General features: G+C 38.7%; 1 protein-coding gene across 17 annotated transcripts in view; it reads left to right on the top strand.

The window, feature by feature from the left end:
* Positions 1–20,685, top strand: part of Liprin-alpha (PTPRF interacting protein alpha) — an 80,717-nt gene that overhangs the window by 42,792 nt on the left and 17,240 nt on the right. For all 17 annotated transcript variants that reach the window (XM_069054781.1, XM_069054783.1, XM_069054769.1 and 14 more), the window contains one exon: positions 17,454–17,555. In XM_069054781.1, coding sequence (XP_068910882.1) covers positions 17,454–17,555 — 102 coding nt within the window. The remainder of the gene's footprint in view (positions 1–17,453; positions 17,556–20,685) is intronic.

Raw genomic sequence — 20,685 nt, 5'->3', positions numbered from 1 at the left:
GTTTTCTTTTTTCGGGGTCGCTTCGTCTCGAATGGAATTCGATGTCGTGTGAACTCTGACAACAATACGTCGCGAATGCCGATTGGCCGGATCGTATAACCCCTAATAGCTTCGCCGACGACGGGGTGAAATAGATCAGGTCTTGTTTACAACATGATTGCGATCCTGCAGACGTATCAAGTATGTGTGCATTAAATAGCTAAAAATAATCAGAGTTGTGCTTGTCCAGAGTTCACTTTGCAGTAAGAAATCTCGGGGACTTCCCCGAAGGAAATTTGGAGGAATTAGGCTGAAATTCATCCAAGACGACGCTCGGCAAGATGGGAGAAAACTGCGTCATGTATCAAGATAAATTGTTTAATTGTTGAAAAAAGTTAATAAATAACATTACATTTTATAAATAAGAAAAGAAAAATATGAGATTTTTTATTTTGTGCGAGCTTTAATCTTCGATGTTTTAAACTTTTAGCTTGTAATTAAGACCGGTGTAAGCTGCACCAAAAAATTTTTCAGCACAAATTAATTTTTAAATTTTCTGCATCCCGTATCTTCCAGTGCAGCACTATTATGATATCTAAACTTCAGATCGTGTTCGTAAAATTTCGTAGGTGTGCACTAACTAAAGTGGAGCTTTCAGGCTTAATAATCAGTAAATATGCTAATAACGTCAACGATCGGCACTAAAGATACCCAAACCCTAACATAAAGGTAAAACTGTTTTGCCATAACGTGTTGGACAAAAGTGTATATTGTGATCCGGGTTTTTGAGTAGCATCTTTCGAGGTCAGTCTGGTATAAAGTGAAGCCGGAAGATCGATCCGGTACACAATTCTGTTGGTCTGTCTGTCGTAATAATATTTTGCTTCACTTGTCATTATTTGGTAAAATCGCATTCGTGTCACGGTCAGATTGCTCAAATTTTGCTGCCGGTTGTCACAATCCAAAGCTGGCCCGACATTCCGTGGTCGCATCATGAGCAATGCATTCATTATACTCTCGAGATCCGGCGATAATCCGGTTAAAACTCGACCAAGTCAGGGAGCTTATAAATAATTCAGTCGCACACAACAGTTGCATCTGCATTCCGTACAGTTTGGTTTATCTCGCTCTTTCCTCCTGTAATTGAGATTGAAACGCGTAAATTCCGTCGGAATTTCCGATTGATTTTATTTTTCAATATAGACACGGCGATTTGGAGCGGAATAAGAAACCAGAGGGGCCCGGAACGGCGCTCCGGGGAATTGAGCTTTTTGGACATGATGCCTGAAAGCAAACATGGGACCACCTGAGTGTTTTACATTCGTCGGGAGCTTGCGGAATGCGAATCGGGGGTCCAAAGGCGACCCGAAAGCGTGCATTCTGAGCTTCATGCGGCTTTAGTCACCATGAATAAGAAAAGACTTCCTGGCGGTATTCATTCGCTGAAATAACAGACAAGATTCCACACTTCGACTCAAAAATGATAAACTAGTGTCGTGGGAAAGAAGTTATCATGTTAAAAGTTGGGGCTGCGAGACAGACAAACAAAGAGACTAAACAAAATATTTTTTGAACCGGGCTCCACATACCGAGATAAAGACGGTGACGTGAACGGCTGTCCCTTGATGTTGTTGTAGTAAAAAAAAAGAAATTATTGTAAGGGATTTTAGAGCAAACTTTTCGCTCTTGATGATGAGTTTACAATTTGATATAACTTCAAACTTCACGAAACCAATGAAGTTTAAGTCGGGAGTGTGGTAATTTCAGATAAACTAAATTATTCAAGACGAATATATGTAGTATACAACAGGTGCAATGGCTGCCATTTTAGTGTTTTATGAGCTTTGAGTGCATGTCATCTCAGAAGTTTTTCTTTGCTTACTAAGTGAGACGTCGACGTATGTATAATTCTTCATTCAATAATGCAGAAGTCAAGGATCGATCAACATTCTGCTCTAGTAGCTAAAAATATAACTTCAAACAATGTATTTATGCGTTCGTACAATGGTGCTGTAAATTTGAATTATTTGTGCGTCAAAGGCTGGCACCAGCTCAAGTTTGGATGGTGGTGCGAGGTTACTTTAACCGAATAAACTGTAATAACTCGCGATACGTTCATAAAAGTAAATTGATTCGGCGTCCTTGGTACCGGTAGTATCATCCGAAAAACTGAAATCGATGCTGTAAAAAGTGCGGAATATATGTCGCAATTTCATGAGTTACAGTATAGTAACATAATACCGAGCTTATGAGGTCGAAAATGTAGATTTGCTCGCTCTTATGTACATAGTGCTTGGTCTTTATGAAAAATGGACGTTTTATATATCCAGCAAGTCTTGAACGAAATATGAGCGGTCTCAAGCGCGACTCCTGAGGAACCCCTGGGAATTCGCGATGAATGAGTGTGATTTGTGTGGCCATTCAAAACGAACAAACTCTACTTTGTTAGGGTATTTGTTAATACCACAAGCGGGTTTTGTAAAACTCGGTCGGTGTTGGGGGATTTAATCAATCATCGGGGAAGATGTGCAGAGATGATTTTTTTTAATTAGGGGCTAGGTTCAAAGGGTTGTGTTTTGTTGGTGAACAATATTTCTTGGCCGTCGTGTTAGCATTGTTTGCTTAACCTTTCAGCATTGTTATGTTGGGTCCATGATTTATAACATTTAAGTAAATGCGATGTTATTCACATCTTATGTGGGTTGGATAATTTGAAACATCATTTTTCATCAGAATCCGCTGTTGGTGGGATATCTATCTAAATTTAAATACAGGCAATCTGGACTTCTTTCATAATTGGCTAATTAAATTAAGTTTTTTGTTCGTTCATTACGAGCGGAAGAATTGGAAAAAATATTAGGGAATTCAATTCTTAATATCACATTAAATAAACAGGATATATTTCTAAGTTGTATTCTGCGATCGATTGGTGTTGAAATAGGAACCGGAACATTTCAGCAAATGAATAACAAAATAATTATTGTTCCGTTGGTTTGTAAAGTAAAAGAAGAGGAGTTTTATTTATTTGAAAATCTTCTTGAAATGAAAACGCCTTCAGACTGATGTTATTGGAAGACGCTTTTACATCGTCATAAACGGATATACGACTGTTATCGTCAAGATTGCATTTGACGTCCAATTTCCTGTTCGCATTTTCTTCCAGTTTTAAAGGCACCTGTATGATGCACATAAGTGTTGTTCTAATTATTGCCAACATTTTTAATGGTCAAGAAGGGTTTACGCAAACATTAATCAAATGTTGCTAATATTGCACGCATGTTTGGACGTAACAGCTTGGAGATTGAGTAGATGATGCCGTAATGTATTAATGTACCGACCGGATCAGGAATTAATCATGAAATGACCGTGTATATTGCGAAAATTGCGATGTGGTTGTTAATGGGTGTGCAAATAATGCATGCATGAAGATCGAGTTTGGGCTCACTACTGTGCAGTTTTCCATAATTTAGATGGTACGTTTTGTAATGTAAAATAACGTCATTTTCAGCAATGTGCACCAAATTTTATTGTTGATATTAAAAATGTATTGAACGCTGAATTAGAATTGAAATTGCACGTATGGTTTGATACTGATGAAAAAGAAATAGCACTGAGCCGGCGCATCCACCAAAATTGTTTTTCCTTTTCAAAATTTTTAGTGTATCTATTTGAACTTTAATATCATCTTAAGTGTCTTTTAACTGAGAACCCAGACGTTTTAATTATTACAGTATTTGATTATAAGCAATTTTAAATGTGTTCGGGCAGTACTTTTTAAAATTTTGTAAGAATGATTTCTATCGAAGGGATTTGCAATTACACTAATTGAAGTACAACAAAGGAGCAACAAACGTTCGAAGAGCCTTTTGTGTTGTGTTCATTGTTTAACGGGTTTAACGGCAGCAGAACTGCATTCACAGAACAAACAAGTGAAAGCAATTCTCTCTTCGTTGCTTCAACGTTGTGATTGCGAGTGTAGTGATTTTTTTTATATAAAACTAATTTGATCACGTATTTTGTTTATTAAAGGATTTAGCCGAGTGAAATCTGTAGGTGAAGTTATAGATGTAATTTAATCAGTATAAAGAATTTTTTTTGTTTGCCTGAAGTCATGCACTTGACGCGAACTCACTCTTGTTTTCCTTTGATCTGTGATGCAACGAAATAGACGGATTCGCTGCGAAACCGTGCTCCTGAGAGGGTGCATTAAGTATGGAACTTCGTTTCATCGATTTTCAACGGTTTCATAAACCCAACTCTATCTTAAAACTTGATCTCTTATTCTAATGATCGCAGTAAATACACGTGCCCGATAATTAATGTCATATTTTTGAATTTATTTCATATTTACGGCCCAATAAAAATACAACGCGTTCTTACTCCCTAAATTTTTATGGGGGTTTTTGTTATATTTATGGGGCTCTTTAATTTGCCATTCTTGTATTCACGAATTTCGCTTGAGTTAATACAAAGGGAGGGCTGGTATTTGTTTACGATTGTGATATTTTAATTTTCTTCGTTTTATTAAAATTTGATCTAGTGCTTTTTTTTATTACAATTTTACATTTCTACAAGTGATTTACAGTCGTCGAGTTTTTAGATGCACGGTAAGACGTTAGAAGAAGACAGCACTTCAATTTATTTAATAGAAATAGAATCCGAAAATGATTACTTCTCTGAATCTCTCCTGAATACAAAAATCTCATTCACCATTGTGGTCGGCGAGCCGCAATTAATTCTAGAATCAGAAGGGAATAACCCTTGCCAGGAAGTTTTGACAAGTTCTTGTCGGCAGCTGATCAATGTGTAGCGAATAATGTATCTGTAACAATGCTCGTACTTCTGTTGGACGTTATGGAGGTGGCAAGAGCTTTGATATATTGTAGTTTATTAGCTCTAGTGTTGTACGCCATGGCTGAACGGACCGCTTGAGCCTGTGTCTTTGTTTCTTTTATTGTGACTCTGGGGGTGTCAGGCTTTCAAAGGATTGAGTGAGATGTCGGAGCAGCCGTTGAAACTTTCTCCCATTTTTTCCCATTACGTAAATTACATGTCGTAGTTGACGCTCTCGTCATCATCATCATCTTCCTGTCACTATTATGAATAAATCTCGTAACACATTACGTAAACTATAAACAAGGTTCGTTGAAATTAGGGTAAGCGCCGATAAAACATCTACAGTGCCACAGTTTATCACTTCGGTAACGAGGATGGGGTCCCTTTGAAGTAATCAGATTGTCCTTCGGTGTAGTAGTTTGTGATTATTGCCCTTGCTAGGTGTGCGTCTCCTGTTCTGCAATGCAGACGAGCTCCTGTTCTCGGGACAATATATGCAGATTGGTTAACTCCAAAACTAAAATAATCACATGGTGTTCTTGGCAAAGTATACTCTTGCATCGACGTTCTAATTTTCCGGTGGGCACGTGACGTCGCATTCTGCGACAGAAGTAATGTTAAATATTCACAGGAATAACTTGGCTAATTGGGTCGAGTACTTTATTCATGTCAGGTGGTGGAAGGTTTGCGAAGTGACAGTGCCACGTTTTGGGCTCATTCCAAAATAGTTGAGGGCTCAGTCTACAAATAATAACTGGATATATGACAATCACGAGCAACTATAGTACTTCCTTAAGCAGGACAAAAAGATCATCAAACACAATCATGTTAGTTCTTTGGTCCTTCAGAAAAGTATATAGCCTACTCGTGAGAAAATGATTTCAGATTTGCATTTTGCAGGAATGTTTTCCAATATTTTATATCTCTTTGTCGACGGCGTTTAATTTGGGACACTATGTAGTAACGTTGCCATCGCTTACGACTTGGTTCTTCAGCTGACAATTTAATGTTTCATGACTTCTCAAAGGCGGTAAACGTTACGTCGTCGGATGTTTTACGTCAAAGGAAACGTTTCATGCATGAATGTCTTAAATTGTCTAATGCTGCATCATGTAAGAAGTGTTCTCGTTGCCGAATATTCTCAAAGCTATATTCCACTATTTTCCGTTTCGATTGATGCATTATGTTTGTAATTTGCCTTTTTATCACATATTTCGAAAAAGTGGGTATGTCGAGACCTCTGCAGATACAGACCGTCCAGTAAATATCCCCTCGTGGGAAAGGAACTTTAGGGGGGACTTCGGTCATTGTTTGTCGACTCTCATTACACAAATTTTCGAGCTGAAATTCAATATGTCCGTCATTTGGTGCGTTATAGTCACATGACGGAATTTTGCTTTCGATTACCCCATTGTGCAGAGCATTTTGATAAATTATCCGACTGTAAATATCGACAAAATTGATGGATGCGTGTTTGATTTCGGAGCACTTAATTTCGCGTTTTTCGCCGCATGGAATCTTTTTTGCCCGGCATCCGTCTGATTAATCTCGATGTGTGTGTGTGTGTGTGTTAATTTTGGTCGCTACCAGTCACTGTTACCAACCTTCTCCAGCTGAATTTAATCCGCAGTCATGTTTGATCAAGAGGAAGGAGACAACTCGAAACAAGCTATCCGTTTTAGGTGGCGAGGATGTTGGGGAAATTTAATTATGGCCGGGAGTAGTTATCCGAAAAGTGGAGGCGAAGCAATAAAGACATCGACGTTTTCGCCGCTGTTAATACAAATATGCATTCCGATATCTATCGGAACCACCCCTCGTGGGGAATATCAATGGTTGTTATTCAGATATGGCCGCATGAGTGAATATGGGATGAAGTTGTATTAAACTCGGCGGTGTTTGTATGAGTTCGCAACGAAAATCGAAAAAGGAGTAGAAATGTGAAATCGAAAGACGTACAGATCATCGCTTCGAAGCAGCGTGAATCTAATCCAGGGTGAATTGTTTTGCCATCACGGTTTTAAGGGTTGTTATCTAATGGCATGCTTGAAAGTCGTTTCTTTCGATATTTATGTGCCGAGAAATAACCTAAATGATAGGAGTTATATTTTATTATCGTAACAATCATCGAGTCACCTTTCATTAAAAATTCGGTGCAGGTTCCTTAATCACCCCTTTATCGATCTACCCCACTTTAAAACTTGGACATGGAAATTGTTTCTGAAACATCAAAAACTCGGTTGACGACGTTTTTATCAAAAACTTGACTAAGTTGTAGATTTTCGGGTTGTGGGTGTTATCTGGATTAACTTTTCACGATACTACGAAACGAATTTGTTCCACATTAACACCTTTGACATTGTTTGATACTTAACTAAATCCTCGAGGCACTACAACTAATACAATTTGCTGTAACGTGGTTAGAGACAGCTCAACAAGGGAAATTATGAATTTATTTATCGTAAATTCAGAAAGGTGTTAGATGAGACAATTTCCCTTTAGCAACTTTAAAGTTTAGTTTAGTGATTTTTGTTGCTCTGCCATCCCTTCGAATTGAAAAGATGTCAACGCATTGACGACAAAGCGCTACATTTTCAGCCAGCACTTTTCGCTTCCGACGTTTAGCCACGTAAAAACACGAAAACCGCCTTAATTATTATGAACCACCTAAACACCTGTAATAAAGCAGAGCTGGTGTCGACCCCTTGTTAATAGAAACGAACGACCTCCTGTCGGCGAGTTGTGAATTTTCATTTGTGTACGGCAAACCATTTATGATCTGGGTAACGTTCTCTCCTGTGGTTTTTTCTTTTTTTTTTTTTTTTGAAGGGAACTTCGGGTCCTTTTTTATGAGAGTATATTTTATATAAATCGCATTACGGTGCCGGAAGCGACCGTTTCGTATTGTGTTGGTGACCACCTTAAGGATCATATTTTGCTATGTTTATCGCTATCGACGGAATCTGAAGGTGATCTGTATTCAAGAGTTGTACCGGATATCGGGGGGGTCGTAATCCTCCACATTTACCCTGCACACTGAGGGGATGCATTTGGAAATATGTTTCCTTCCAAATTATCGCTGGGGAGCTCACATGTGCACTTGGAATGTGTTCGAGGGGGGCGATGTCTTTCGGATCGGATGCATAAATCTACATGTAATTTTCGAGGTAAATCGAAAGTTTGCAGTAATTTATGTGGTGGAAGCATTAAAAGTTCAGTCGTTTAATAATTTATGACGGAGTTCGTGGCTGGGTTCATCGATGCGGTTTTATGCATTTATAGAAATCGGCGATTTCAGCAAAAGGAACAGAGAACAACAAGAAGAGAATATGAAATTTATGACTGACGAAGGATTCTTAAGAAGGAAAATTTGTTGGAAAGATCGAGAGACGTGTGCATTGTAACGAATTTCTTGAACTACTATTTTTAGATTAACGAGTACAAAAGACATTCTCGATGTTTTAGCCGTTGGGAATAATTTTTAAATTGACGTTAATTCCGCTCCATTGTTGTCAATTTTTTTTCGGAACAGTAGGTACTGTCACTTCGAACTCCCGGGATAAATTAAACATTTATTTAACCTAATCAATGACGAATGAATTTATGCAGCAGAAGCAAAATTTACGTTTCAATTTGGTTTGCTTTACTCTCCTAATGTTGTCTATTGACAGCGACCTTTTTCCGCGCAATAAAGCTCCCTGGTTCATTTGAATTTATCCCAAACCAACATTGCTAATGAAAAAACCTCGGACGGTGAGCGTCACACGAATTTCACTAAAAACCCCAGATTTTTTTGATATTTACGCATCGCATCTCACGTCTCTACATCAGCCGAATCCGTTATACGTATATATTATTCATAATTATGTGTACCACCCACTGTAGTCTGTGTAATTTATTATACTTGCGCACAACGTGAAATTTCAAACGGACGGACGTCCAGAAAAAACTCCGGCGTTTTTCGAGCGTCGAAAAAGGATTACACAGTCTCGTTGTTGTGCATTTTTGTTTTACTCTGTTGTCGGAAGAAGGCGCGGAACGACGCGAAGCTTTTTAACTAAAGAAAACGCAACAAGAGGGAGGAAATAAAAAAAAACAAGCGTCGGCCGTCGAGGGTGGCGAGGGGCGTGCAAACGCCAGGTCGTAGACAGGTCCGACAATACCTGCTCGAGTGTTGAGGGTTGGCGTTTTTACGATTCTGCAGAAATCGAGGGTGAGACTGATCGGCGATAGCGCCCGCAGAAGCGAAGATGCGAGATTGTCTGTCCGTCGACAAGGCAACAGGAAGTTGCGGACCACAGAGGGTGATTCCTCAAGCGAAACACGCGCGAGGGCTTCCGTATTGTATCTAGTTGTTACGTGCCTTTATTACAGACAAAAAGGTGAACTTGGGCGGATATTTCATTATTGTGGAAGTCTCCGACGGGGCGGACTGTATATAAAGAATCACTGTATACGCGCCATATATTCAGAAGTGGACTGTGCTTCTAAGGGAGCCATATTTCTGCTGAGGGTGAATTTTTGAGATTAATGTGGGTCGAGAATTCGTTTTTTTTTTGTTTACGAAATTTACATACCAGGAGATACAGATGGAGTCTCACAAGGGGTGCTCCGTGGACTCGTACTTTTCATCGGACGTTGTTTTCCAAAGGAAAAATATTTGGTGGAATAGGTTAGCTAGCGTTTAGACTTTTGTTGTAAAGCGGTGGGAGGAAAAAACGAATCTTTTTTTAACGACACTTAGTAATGGCAATTCTCATCGGACACGTGCCGTAAAGGTCGCGATATCAGCGGAATTCATTATGAAAGCTGCCACTTCGCCCTTATTGTTCTTGCGTTTAACGGTTTTAAATTGCCAGTCACGTTGCCAACATCGATGGAACTTTAAAGTGGAAATCTCACGCGATGCAATTTCAACACATCATTATTTTCTCCGCTGACAATTGCCCTAAGTGGAACGATAATTTTTCCCGTGATTTTCACAAGATTTACCGACCAATATAAAGTTCCGAGCTTACTTACGTATGTGGAGTTGTGATTTAACCACCGTTTATGGCGATGTTGCCACGAGACCACGACGGAATTTTAATTAGTTCCCTTTGTACTTGCCCATAGTTTTGGAGTTATCGCGTACAAATTTGACAGGCACATGGTTTATAAACAAATGCAAATGTTTTCCGGAGTTAATTCCCGTTATCTGGGGTAAGGGTAAACGTTCATTTGCATGATGTTATTAGCCGTAGCTTTAGGCTTTTCGAATTGCTTTCCCCCACGGCTATTTTATTTATTTCCCGTCATTTTCGCTTTTATCGCGTTTGTGTCAATCCAACGTTTTCGTTTTAATTGTTTTGACGCCGCGATTTCTGTTCGGATTTCTTTGTTAGCTGAAAAAGGTTGAATTACATTTTCGATTCGGAAGTTGGGAAAAAATACAGCTGTATTTCGGTCTGATTGTTTTTCGTTATTTTATGCCAACGCCTGTGGAATTGAATTACCGGGACTATCCTTGTCCGAAATGTGGCGCACTAATCAAATTTCCCTATGAATCGAGTCGAAGGTACCTAACTACACCAAATCAATTTAAATTGTTGTATCTAATTTCTAAACTAATTCGCTCCGGGGTGTTTCGTTGAGGGCAGTTATTAGGTTGATTTGCCATGGGCGAGTTGCATGCAGACTTATTAGCACGAAATTGCCAGATCAAGTTGTTACATTAATATCTGTCAAGTGGGAGTGAGTTTAAATGTTTAGCTTAATTATTGGTGTTTACTTGTACGTCCAGCGTCACTGACTAATTGCTTATTCTACATACACTGTCGAATAGTGTTTTATGCAAATGCCCCTAATGCACGACTGATTAATCTTCAAAGATATCTCACGATAAATCATTGCACGTTATTATTGAAGATTAATTAACACGTACACTTTTATTTTGGGATAATATTCTCATCGTTTTGCAAAACTCGTTTATATCAAAAAATTATAAAACTCTAAAGTCATCTTAAGTATTGTTTGTTTCGTTACAGCAAATTGGGCATTTTGATCACGCCCATTAACTAGGCAAAAAGAATACACCAAATACCGTACGAGATTAGTGGTCGGAACAGTCTTTGCAGCATTTCTGAATGTATATTTTGTGCTATTAAAAAGTCATTTTATGAATGATTACAACTTTAAACAACTTTCTTATTATCCCATTGTTCCCTAAATTAACGTAGTGGGTGCAGTTTTTGTTCCTTATAATTGTTACTGTTCCCGTAAGAATCGTGATTCGGGTGAAGTAACAGTTTGAAATTAATTAGAAAAAAAACCTTCCTCCGTTCTGAACAAGACGAATTGAATTTATTATTTTCGACTCGCGTTAATTAAAAAAGTAATTTCAATGACTGCAGAATGTGGATGAAGGAGTAGACAGATACATTTAGACAGAATTAATTTTAATAAGGCATTAATGAGACCGTCGTTTTTTGTGTAAATCCGGAACGGGTGCTAACTTTTATCATTAAGATGAAAGTTTTTCAGGAGAATCTCTTGGTATCTCTCTCATTAGTAATTTCTACCGTTTGAGAAAGCACATTATCCCACCGTCATTTTAAAATCTTTGTTTCAATGGGAGTTTACCAGCTGTGCAGCAGATCGCATGATCGTCGATCATTTTGGCCGCAATTGTAAGAAACGAACTTGAATTCACTGTTGCATGTTAATTTGTTTAAGATGTAACATGTCGTCCACTTTTGCTTACGAGCTGTGTGAAGTGAAGAACGAGACAGGTTATATTCACAGCGTCCGGTGCATCTTCCGCAAGGAAGTTTCCGTGTTAAAGGCGGAGTACATGGCGGCGTGGCACGCGATCCAAAAATTTCCCGGCTAGCATTCATTGGCATTCAAAGTGCTCGAAGTTCGCCATTAATCATTCCGAGTTAATCCCAAAACCTGTCAGAGAATCGAGTGTTTTTTACCTTCAGGCGCAGATATCGCAATATGCAGGACCCTTAAATGAGTGAACGGCTGTTTTCTTTGTGCTTTGCATCCATATTTATAGGCGACCCAACCCTGGCGGCTTTGAAGTGCTCTTCTCGTCGACGTACGTGCAATAGGCGGTGCCGCGACTCCATAGAGCATTCTGGGGCCCGTCACACGCGACTTGCCCTCATACAGGGCGAGCGCTAACAGCTTCCGTGCATCAATTTCAACCCCCCTTTCTCGGTCTCGTTAGGACCCGACCCCTACGACAGTGATGTATTCGAGTATACCTAAAGAAGAAAAAGGGTCAAATTCGGAATTACGTACAGATTGCGACGTTCTCGACGGAGCTTTTTAACGCGTTGCGGATAAAGCGACCGTGATGTAACAGTTCGGCGGTGCACATATTAAAATGGGCAATTCGTGTAAAGAGCCGCTCCCCGTGACACGTTGATGGTTTGGGATTTTTGCTATGAAGGAAAATGCGGATTGGTTGCGCTCCTCGAGATAAGTGGAGATTTCGGTAATGCCGTCCCCATCACTCATACTGTTGCTGTTCGGTGGTCATTCGAGCACGACCGATTGTGTACAGATTCACATTTTCTGCGAGAAAGCGCCGATCTGGAAATTGGGTTTGACGCCCCATCAAAGCTCGCCCGCCTTCCAATAATAAAACAAGTCGACGAAGAATCGAAAATTTCACTTTAATAAAAAGTCATAACGAACGTGGAATGGACGGGCCAGTCGGCAGTTTTCTCGATGGCCGATATTGACTTCGTAACATGTGCTAGAAATGTGTATATTGTTCATAGAAGGGGAAAGTGATGTGCGAGGAACTTTCTGCATTCGACTTTCCTAAATCGCAAACTTGCCGCTGTCTGCACCGGCTCTCATATTTTCGACAAAATTGCATTGTCGAACATCACCGGCCGGGAACGTGAACTCTGAACCTTATCTGGAGATTGTTCGCATTTTCTTCTTTTATTTCTTCGTGCGGTGCAGTAGAGAGCACGCACTTATTTCGTCCAATGGGACTTTACAGCAGTAAGTCTGCTAACGTCGTTTGTTGAACTATTTTGACCCAATCAAAGTGACACGAATTTCACGTTGGCACTTCGTACAAAAGTTCGAGTTGGAAAAGCTTTGCAATGTTTTTTTGCACACGACGGGGGCGGCGTTATATTATCTGTTATTATTTCTCCTTTGTTTTGTAGCAATTGTGACGGCATCATTTGATGAACTTAGTTGCATCGATTTTATACGCTCAGTATTTTTATTTTCGTCGTTCTTTTGTGCGAAAATGAAGAGTAAATGTGTAGCTTTCGTCTGGAAATTCAATTTGTATCTCTGCTGGTGCTCTCGATTAGATCAATTTGCGAGGATATCAGTGGTTTAGCTACAGATAATGGCTAGTAAATTGATATATAATGCCCATTATAAAAACCTAAAATGATGCCTTGCGCTGGTCGCTGTAATAAACAGTAGTTTCGTGTGTTAGAACTAACGACTACTGTTTTCAACTATGTTAACTGAAGTTTGTAGTACACCAGCGTGGTGTAATTACTGAAATTCATTCGAACTATCCGCAAATTCATGCCGGGGGCGGTTAACGAACTTGGATTATTACGCCCGCACAAAGTGACGAGCTTTTCGTAACGTGTGTTCAAAAATCGCCCAAGAACTTTTGTCGGTTTCACGCCGGGGACGATATTCAATATTATATAGTTAGCTGGGGATAAAGCGGTTTTCCGCTTTTTATAGACAAGCACTCACTGATTCCGTCGTACAAAATCCACTTTGGATTTACATAATATACGTTGAAGAGTTTTTTGAGAAAATGAAAAGTTGTCGGCGGCACCAAGATTAGCCCGGGGGTTTATAGATAAGGAAAAAATCAGCCGAACGTTTTCCAGAATGGCAATCAGAAGTCGGTCGCGGTTGACGCTTTTCAAATTCATTCCCCATTTGCAGGGTCCCACTTCATCATTCCGAAGAAAAGGAGTGGCGTCTTCGCGAAAACCGCATCACTTTGTCGACCGACTAAGTGAATTGTACGAAACCACCTCCCGAGATAAAATTAAACAGCACAATGTTACAAACACCCTCCCGCTGTTGCAGCTTTCTTGAGCAAAATATGAAAATTAGCCAATATAAATTCCAGAGGGTTGGAGTTTCGCTATTGTCTAACCTTTTCTCTACCTTGAGATTTCTCGAGAATTTAATAAACAATAATAAATTTATTAAAGGGCACACGTGTTTCAAAACTGTTTCACGTAAAAAATTTTAATTTTGATCTGCGAGAGCGGGCTTTGATCTTTAAACGCGAGTTACTAGTAGAAAGCGCGAGTCGTGGTGCCGTTGAATACGCCATACAAGAAAATCCTCTTTGAGAGGGAAGGGGAGAATGATTGAAGATCCCATCCGGGTGCGAAACGTCGTTACGTTGTCTAATATTTCCTAATAAAACGGCACGTGCTGGCTAATTTGCAGATAAACAGATAAAGGGGGAGTTTGAATCCCAAGAGGGCGCATCTGCATGGATCGTCTATTGGCCGATGCAATTCGCAAAGCAACAGTTGCCGAATTGTAAGGGTTCGGTGAACGGACGGGAAACTCTCAACCACCCGCTCTAATTAACGTCAATTCCATTTTGCCAATTAGACCTATCCTCTCGAGATCTGAATATGGTCGTTTTGGTCAATTTTACTTGGTGTGTTTATCGTTATTTTTGACGTGGAAGCATCATTCGAACCGCCACTTTCTCCGCCCGCACCATTTTGTTAAGTCAGACTTTCCCTTCAAGGGGTTGTAAATTCGGGTACTTGATTATTGCGGATTAATTTTGGACGCGACCCGGAGATTTGAGATGAAAAATGTCGGCCGGGAATTACAAGACGGAGACGGTTGCTCATTAACGTCACGGATAAATTAGATGTTCGGTGGAATTTCTTTTTCCGTACATTTCAAGATTGCTTAAGTTTTTATTATTGCATTAATTTTGGAAAATTGGAATCCTTTGATGTCGATGAAGCATTGTTATTTTTGCGCAGCGACTCTCGTAAGGCTAAATTTTATTCAATGAAAAAAATTAAAATTCTGTATAGTCGGTGAAGTACAGTTTTGTCGATATTCTAGCTCAAAGGAAATTTAATACAGAAGGAATATATTTCTTTTGAAAGGCTAGAAATGGACAGTTCGTTTCTCAAGACCCATCTTTATTGAGGAGAGGCGGAGATGACTGGTGTTCCCGAAGGAATTGTGTGAGCAGTTGACTTCGGAGGTTTGGTATCTATGTCGGCAATTACTCCTTCTATCACACGATTTAAGAGCACCTCGTTTTATTCAACCCAAATAAGAACTCTCGGACAGAGTTACGTGTTACGTGTGCTATCCGTATATTCTTGTTTCTAGAGTGCGATTTTAAAAGAAATTTGTTATTTGATGACGACTGACAAACATATTTGACGTTTCACCAAAGAAAAGCTCCCTTAAACGAGGTACGTATTTTGGGTTGCCTATTTTCCTCGAATTTTATCCCATTTCGTCGGCGTTTTCGGGACGAGTTATTGATTGCAATCGTAAATTCAATTAAGCAAACACTAAATGTTTTCGTAATATAAATTGTAGTCGTTTGCCGAGGGGCCCGGGTTAGATTTAATGCGGTCTGGACCTTGAGCCGCGGCCTGCGCCAAACCGCAATAAATCTCGCACCCATTATTACCTTCAGAGATTAATAATCGGCCAACAAACAGCGTGCTAGAGTCCGGCCAGCTGAAAATGTCTACATTATCGATATGCCATTTAGAGTATATCGTATCCGATTGTAATTTATGGTCATACAAGTTGATTTACTGTTTGCTACATTATCATTATCCTTCCAAATTGTTAACCAAGCGTATATTCCTTTTTCAATAATTAAACAGCAAAAGTTCGATTCCGCAGCTGATTAATATCGACGGCTGACAACGACGGTGAAAATTTTCCATTCAAATCACGATGCGTCCTCTAATTAATAAAAGACTGCTTTAGGGGAATGATGAAGCGCAAATGAAACATGTGCCTCCGGAAGGAACGTGCCAGAGTTAGTAAAGAATCACGCGAGTCGATAATACGGCAAACTTTCGACGTCCGTAAAAGACACATTTTTTTATAAATTAATTAGGCGACTCCCTTAATGGTCCCTTCTACTTTGCGCTTTCTCTCGCGAGCGGCCGGCTACCTTTTCCATTTTCTCGCGTCCCTAGTAATTTTTTCTGTGTGATTGATGATAATTGAAATGGAGTGTTGAAAAGGGAGCCATACCGCCAGAAAAATGCTTTTTAATTCAGACCTTCCTCATCGTCAGTTCTGCGATCGTTTCGATAATTCTTCAACTTTCACGTGATTTAGACGCCTTTTTTAATTCTTTTAAAAGTTACTTTCGGATGTATCATCAATAGTTACTTTTTTTAAAATTCGCAAAGAACGTAGTAACACTGGACTTTATGCAGATGCAAAAGTTTGAACGATACAAATTTAATAACTACATAATTATCAATTACTCATCACTTACAGTATTTCAGTACATGTGTACATGACATGCTGAAAAAGTGTGCGATAAAAATGACTTAAGTATTTGACTTTTAGAAAAACATTATCAAGCGGATATAGCACTAGAGAATGCTAATGAATCTTCATTCTTCACATGAAAGGTAATATCAACAATTCGATAGAACTTATCTGTCAGGTTTTATTTTTAAATTGTTCTTAGAAAAAAAGAAGTATTTCAATGTTCAACTGAAATAAATGTTTAAAGTTAAAGTAAAAAGTACATTTACGTCATTCTTTTAATTTATTTGAATGATTATAAAAACGTTTTAAGTCGAAATATATTCAGCTATAATATAACAAGTGGTATGATTATTATCGATGATATTATGAGTGAAATTGTGCTGGAGATTTCACGAGTCCGAAGGACGAGTAAAATGTCCTGCTTCAATTTCACGAATTTAATATCATCGATGATTAATCATACCACGTGTTATATTCGATGAGACAATATAATGAATGAAATACAACATTATTCATTTATTTGTAAAATTGACAAATTTACTTCAATCAAAAATCGTAACGACGAAAGTAAATAAGAAAAAAAATTTTTTGTTTTTTATAATCGCTGTGATAGCCATGCAACTAAGGACTTTTACGCGTTTTCATTGGATCATTCAGGATCACGTGATACATGAATTATATTGTCATGTTTAGTTTTGTTTTATTTCCAATAATATCGATGAGGTCCAGAGTTTTGCAGAATTTTGTACGTATATCAATATCTGCACTGGAACAATTTGCATGTGCAAAGCAGATAACAACGAATCCAAAAATATTTCTTTTTATTTCTGTCAGGTTATTGTGCCTTGTGCGAGTATTTCGCTAAGCTCGGTTCTGGATTTGATTAGGAGCTTCGTGGTTTCAGCAGTGAAATAGTGGCGGTAATTAATTTGAAATATGAGGGCTAGACGGCCACCGTGCCGAGTATAATATTATTTTTGATCAATTTTTTATCCCGACGAAAATTGTTGTGGTTAAGGATGCCTATATATTTTCAGGACAATCAAATTATAGAAGGTTATAAAGTTTTTTTTTTTTTGTTGGTGTCAATCAAGCCTGGATAATAATATCATACCTCGTTTCAGGAATTCGCAACGCTCACGAAGGAACTGAATGCGGCGCGAGAGCAGCTTCTGGAAAGGGAAGAAGAAATATCGGAGCTTAAAGCGGAACGAAATAATACGAGGGTGAGTTTGCATCATTACGTTCATCCCGAATAATACTTCAAATAAAAGCCATTTATTACCCCGTCGACATTATTTATACGTCGGCAAAGAAACAACATTTTCAATCGTCCGCCTTGCTGAAGATACAACATCACATTTTCTCGCTCCGGATTTATTTATATCGGCAAGTTGGCGTGTTCGCTACGCGTGATTTTGTCCAGTCAATATAAACATTCGACTTTGCAAAAGGTCATGTAGTTCTTTAATATGTATGTTGTTTGGACCTCAGTCAAGATTGAAAAACCAAATTTGCAACTTCGAAAGACTTGTGCGCGTTGCGTGGTAGCCAAAGAACAGCAAAATTTTCGCACTATTTTCAGTTTTTACTCAATAGCTCCTAAAGCTTGTTTGACACGATGCTAAATTTTGTAGAAAATTTGTTAGAAAATGAGAGAGACCCTCGATCAGGACCAATGAACGATCAAGATCATAGTCTGTCTTTGTCAGATCCTGATCGTTCATTGGTCCTCTCTCATTTTCTAACAAATTTTCTACAAAATTTAGCATCGTGTCATACAGCCTTAAGATATGAGTCTCATACAAAACATTGAAGTTACCTTTTTAAAACTAGATTAAATTCACTACAGTTTGAGGCCTAAGCGAACTTTGTGAATCCAGCAATTTTCGCGAGAGAGCTCTTCAAAAATTGGGTATTTTTTCCAAGAAGTGAAAAAAAATTGTTTTTCTTCAAACGTCCGTAAAATATCACATTGCACTGCTGCATTGATAATGCTAAAGTGTCAGTTTATTGTCATGGCATCTAACGAGCTGACCAGCGTCCGTGAAGTTATTATCTCTGCTGAGGTGTCCGTGAAGTTATTATCTCCGCTGATGAGCGGCTGTAAAGTAAACTAGCTAAATCATTTGAAATTCCTACCAGGTCTCTTAACATGTCTTAAATAATTTGTTATGAAGGTTTGAAGAAAAAATAGTACATATTATTATATGTTATTCGGAGCAACAATGGTTTTATGTGCTTTGGCTGGTTTGTCTGCCTCACTGCGTTCGGCAGCCAATCAACCAGCCGCAGCACATAAAACTTCATTTTTGCTCCTCATAACATAATATACGGTGCGATCAATTAAAAAATAAATCGAGTCGGCGTGTTACCTATGGCAACCCATGCTATAGCATAGGCTCCAAAGCAAACTCGATTTATTTTTTAAATGATCGCTTGGTACTATTACGTCTCTTATTTTATTAAATATCGTCAAAAATACTCCTACAAGAAAAGTCATTGGTAATGAACTTGAAGTAGCAGCTGTCCCCCAGATCTCAATTTAAAGCTAAATATATATAGTTCAAGTTCATTATCAATGACTTTTCTCGTGGGAGGAGTATTTTTGACGATATTTAATAAAATAACAAACGTAAACAAATTTTTTTCATTTCTTGGAAAAAATACCCAATTTTTGAAGAGCTCTCTCTCGGAAACTGCTGGATTCACAAAGTTCGCTTAGGCCTCAAACTGTAGTGAATTTAATCTAGTTTAAAAAAGGTAACTTCAATGTTTTGTATGAGACTCATATCTTAGAAGCCATTAACCAAAAACTGAAATAGTGCGAAAATTTTGCTGTTCTTTGGCTACCACGCAACGCGCATAAGTCTTTCGAAGTTGCAAATTTGGTTTTTCACTCTTGGCTGACGTCTAAACAACATATTAAAAGATCAGAACTACATGACCTTTTGCAAGGTCGGACCCTTTTTTATGTTTATATTGACTGGACTATAAATAAAGCTCTGCCGAAAACTTCTCAATGCACGAATCGCGACAATAAAATGTTATAACGTAACCCATGCCCGGAATGCGTAATCGGCGGGAGGTTTATTATTTTCAGGAACGATGATTGGACAACACGCAACAGTTTATTATTAAATGAAAACGTCAAGTGATTCGATTGACTTGCTGATTTTCAGAAACGAAGAAGATAAAGAGAAACAAACATAATAAATAATATGATATATCGTTTCTGGTGGGGAATAACGCAGTCTTGGCTTAATTTCGCCAAAGTTTTCCTTTTGTGGCGGTGTATAATTTCACTTAATTTGAATATTCAGCGAGGGGGTGCCACCGAGCCTTATCTTGCGGTCTTAGACTTTACAGAATAGGAGCCATATTCAAATTGTATTATCGTATATTAATCCATTAAAAGTTCACTCTACACACGAAATTATTACACGAGGACTGCAGCAGCGTTTAAGATCGTATCGCGGTGTAGATGCAGTTAGGTTTATTAGACGTTAATGTGGACCTAGAAAGTGCTCCATGAACAAGTAAAATACAGCACAGCCGCTGGGATTATTAAGATTATTATATGTAATACAATGTTATGAACTGGAGTAGTCACGGAATAGTTTTAAATTTCTCATGTTATACTTGGGACTAAGTCAAGAAGAAATTGTTATCATGCATGATGAAGCTACGAGAAATAAAATTGTTTCCGTTTGAATTAAAAATTGAAGCAAATGCTGTCGTCGTTAAGAAAGTAAACCTTTCAGGGGACTTCACGATAAAAACATAAATTTTTTTGTTATTATTTATCTTGTAATCCCATTTAAATAAGTAACAGAATATGCTTGAACTTTTGAAATATTTAAGGAATGCATTGTGCAACAACAATAATATTTATGACAGCTCTTGTTTGTTTTCATCAACGACTGAATTCGCAGTTCCCAGTTTCTTTACACCGGGAGTCATAGTTTGGGGGGCGAGGGCTACATGCCATGGCAACAGGTCCCTTTTGGTTTTTATTTCTGGCAATTCGAATCCTGCTCGTTACATGCTGCAATTCCATATCTTCATGGGTTAAATAACCCATCTTCCAGCAGGACAACGTGCACCCTTTAGCAAGGGTAACTACAACACGCTAACGTAGTAGTGTTGCCGTGGCCTTTTTGTCCCCCAGATTTATCGCTAATTGAAAATGAGTGGCGACCCCAAAGAACTTGGAGCAACTTCGACTACGGATTAAAGAAACTTGGGATGAGATACTTCGTAATGACACAGACCATCTCATTGAGAGCATGCCTTCGAATAAATGAATGCATCAGCAACCGCAGCGGGGCCAGTCATTATTAAAATTCATATCTT

The sequence above is a fragment of the Tenebrio molitor genome, chromosome 7 (genome assembly GCF_963966145.1).
Source record: "Tenebrio molitor chromosome 7, icTenMoli1.1, whole genome shotgun sequence".
NCBI lineage: Eukaryota > Metazoa > Arthropoda > Insecta > Coleoptera > Tenebrionidae > Tenebrio > Tenebrio molitor.
The sequence above is the reverse complement of the archived record's forward strand: the minus strand, read 5'-3'. Positions and strand labels throughout refer to the sequence as shown.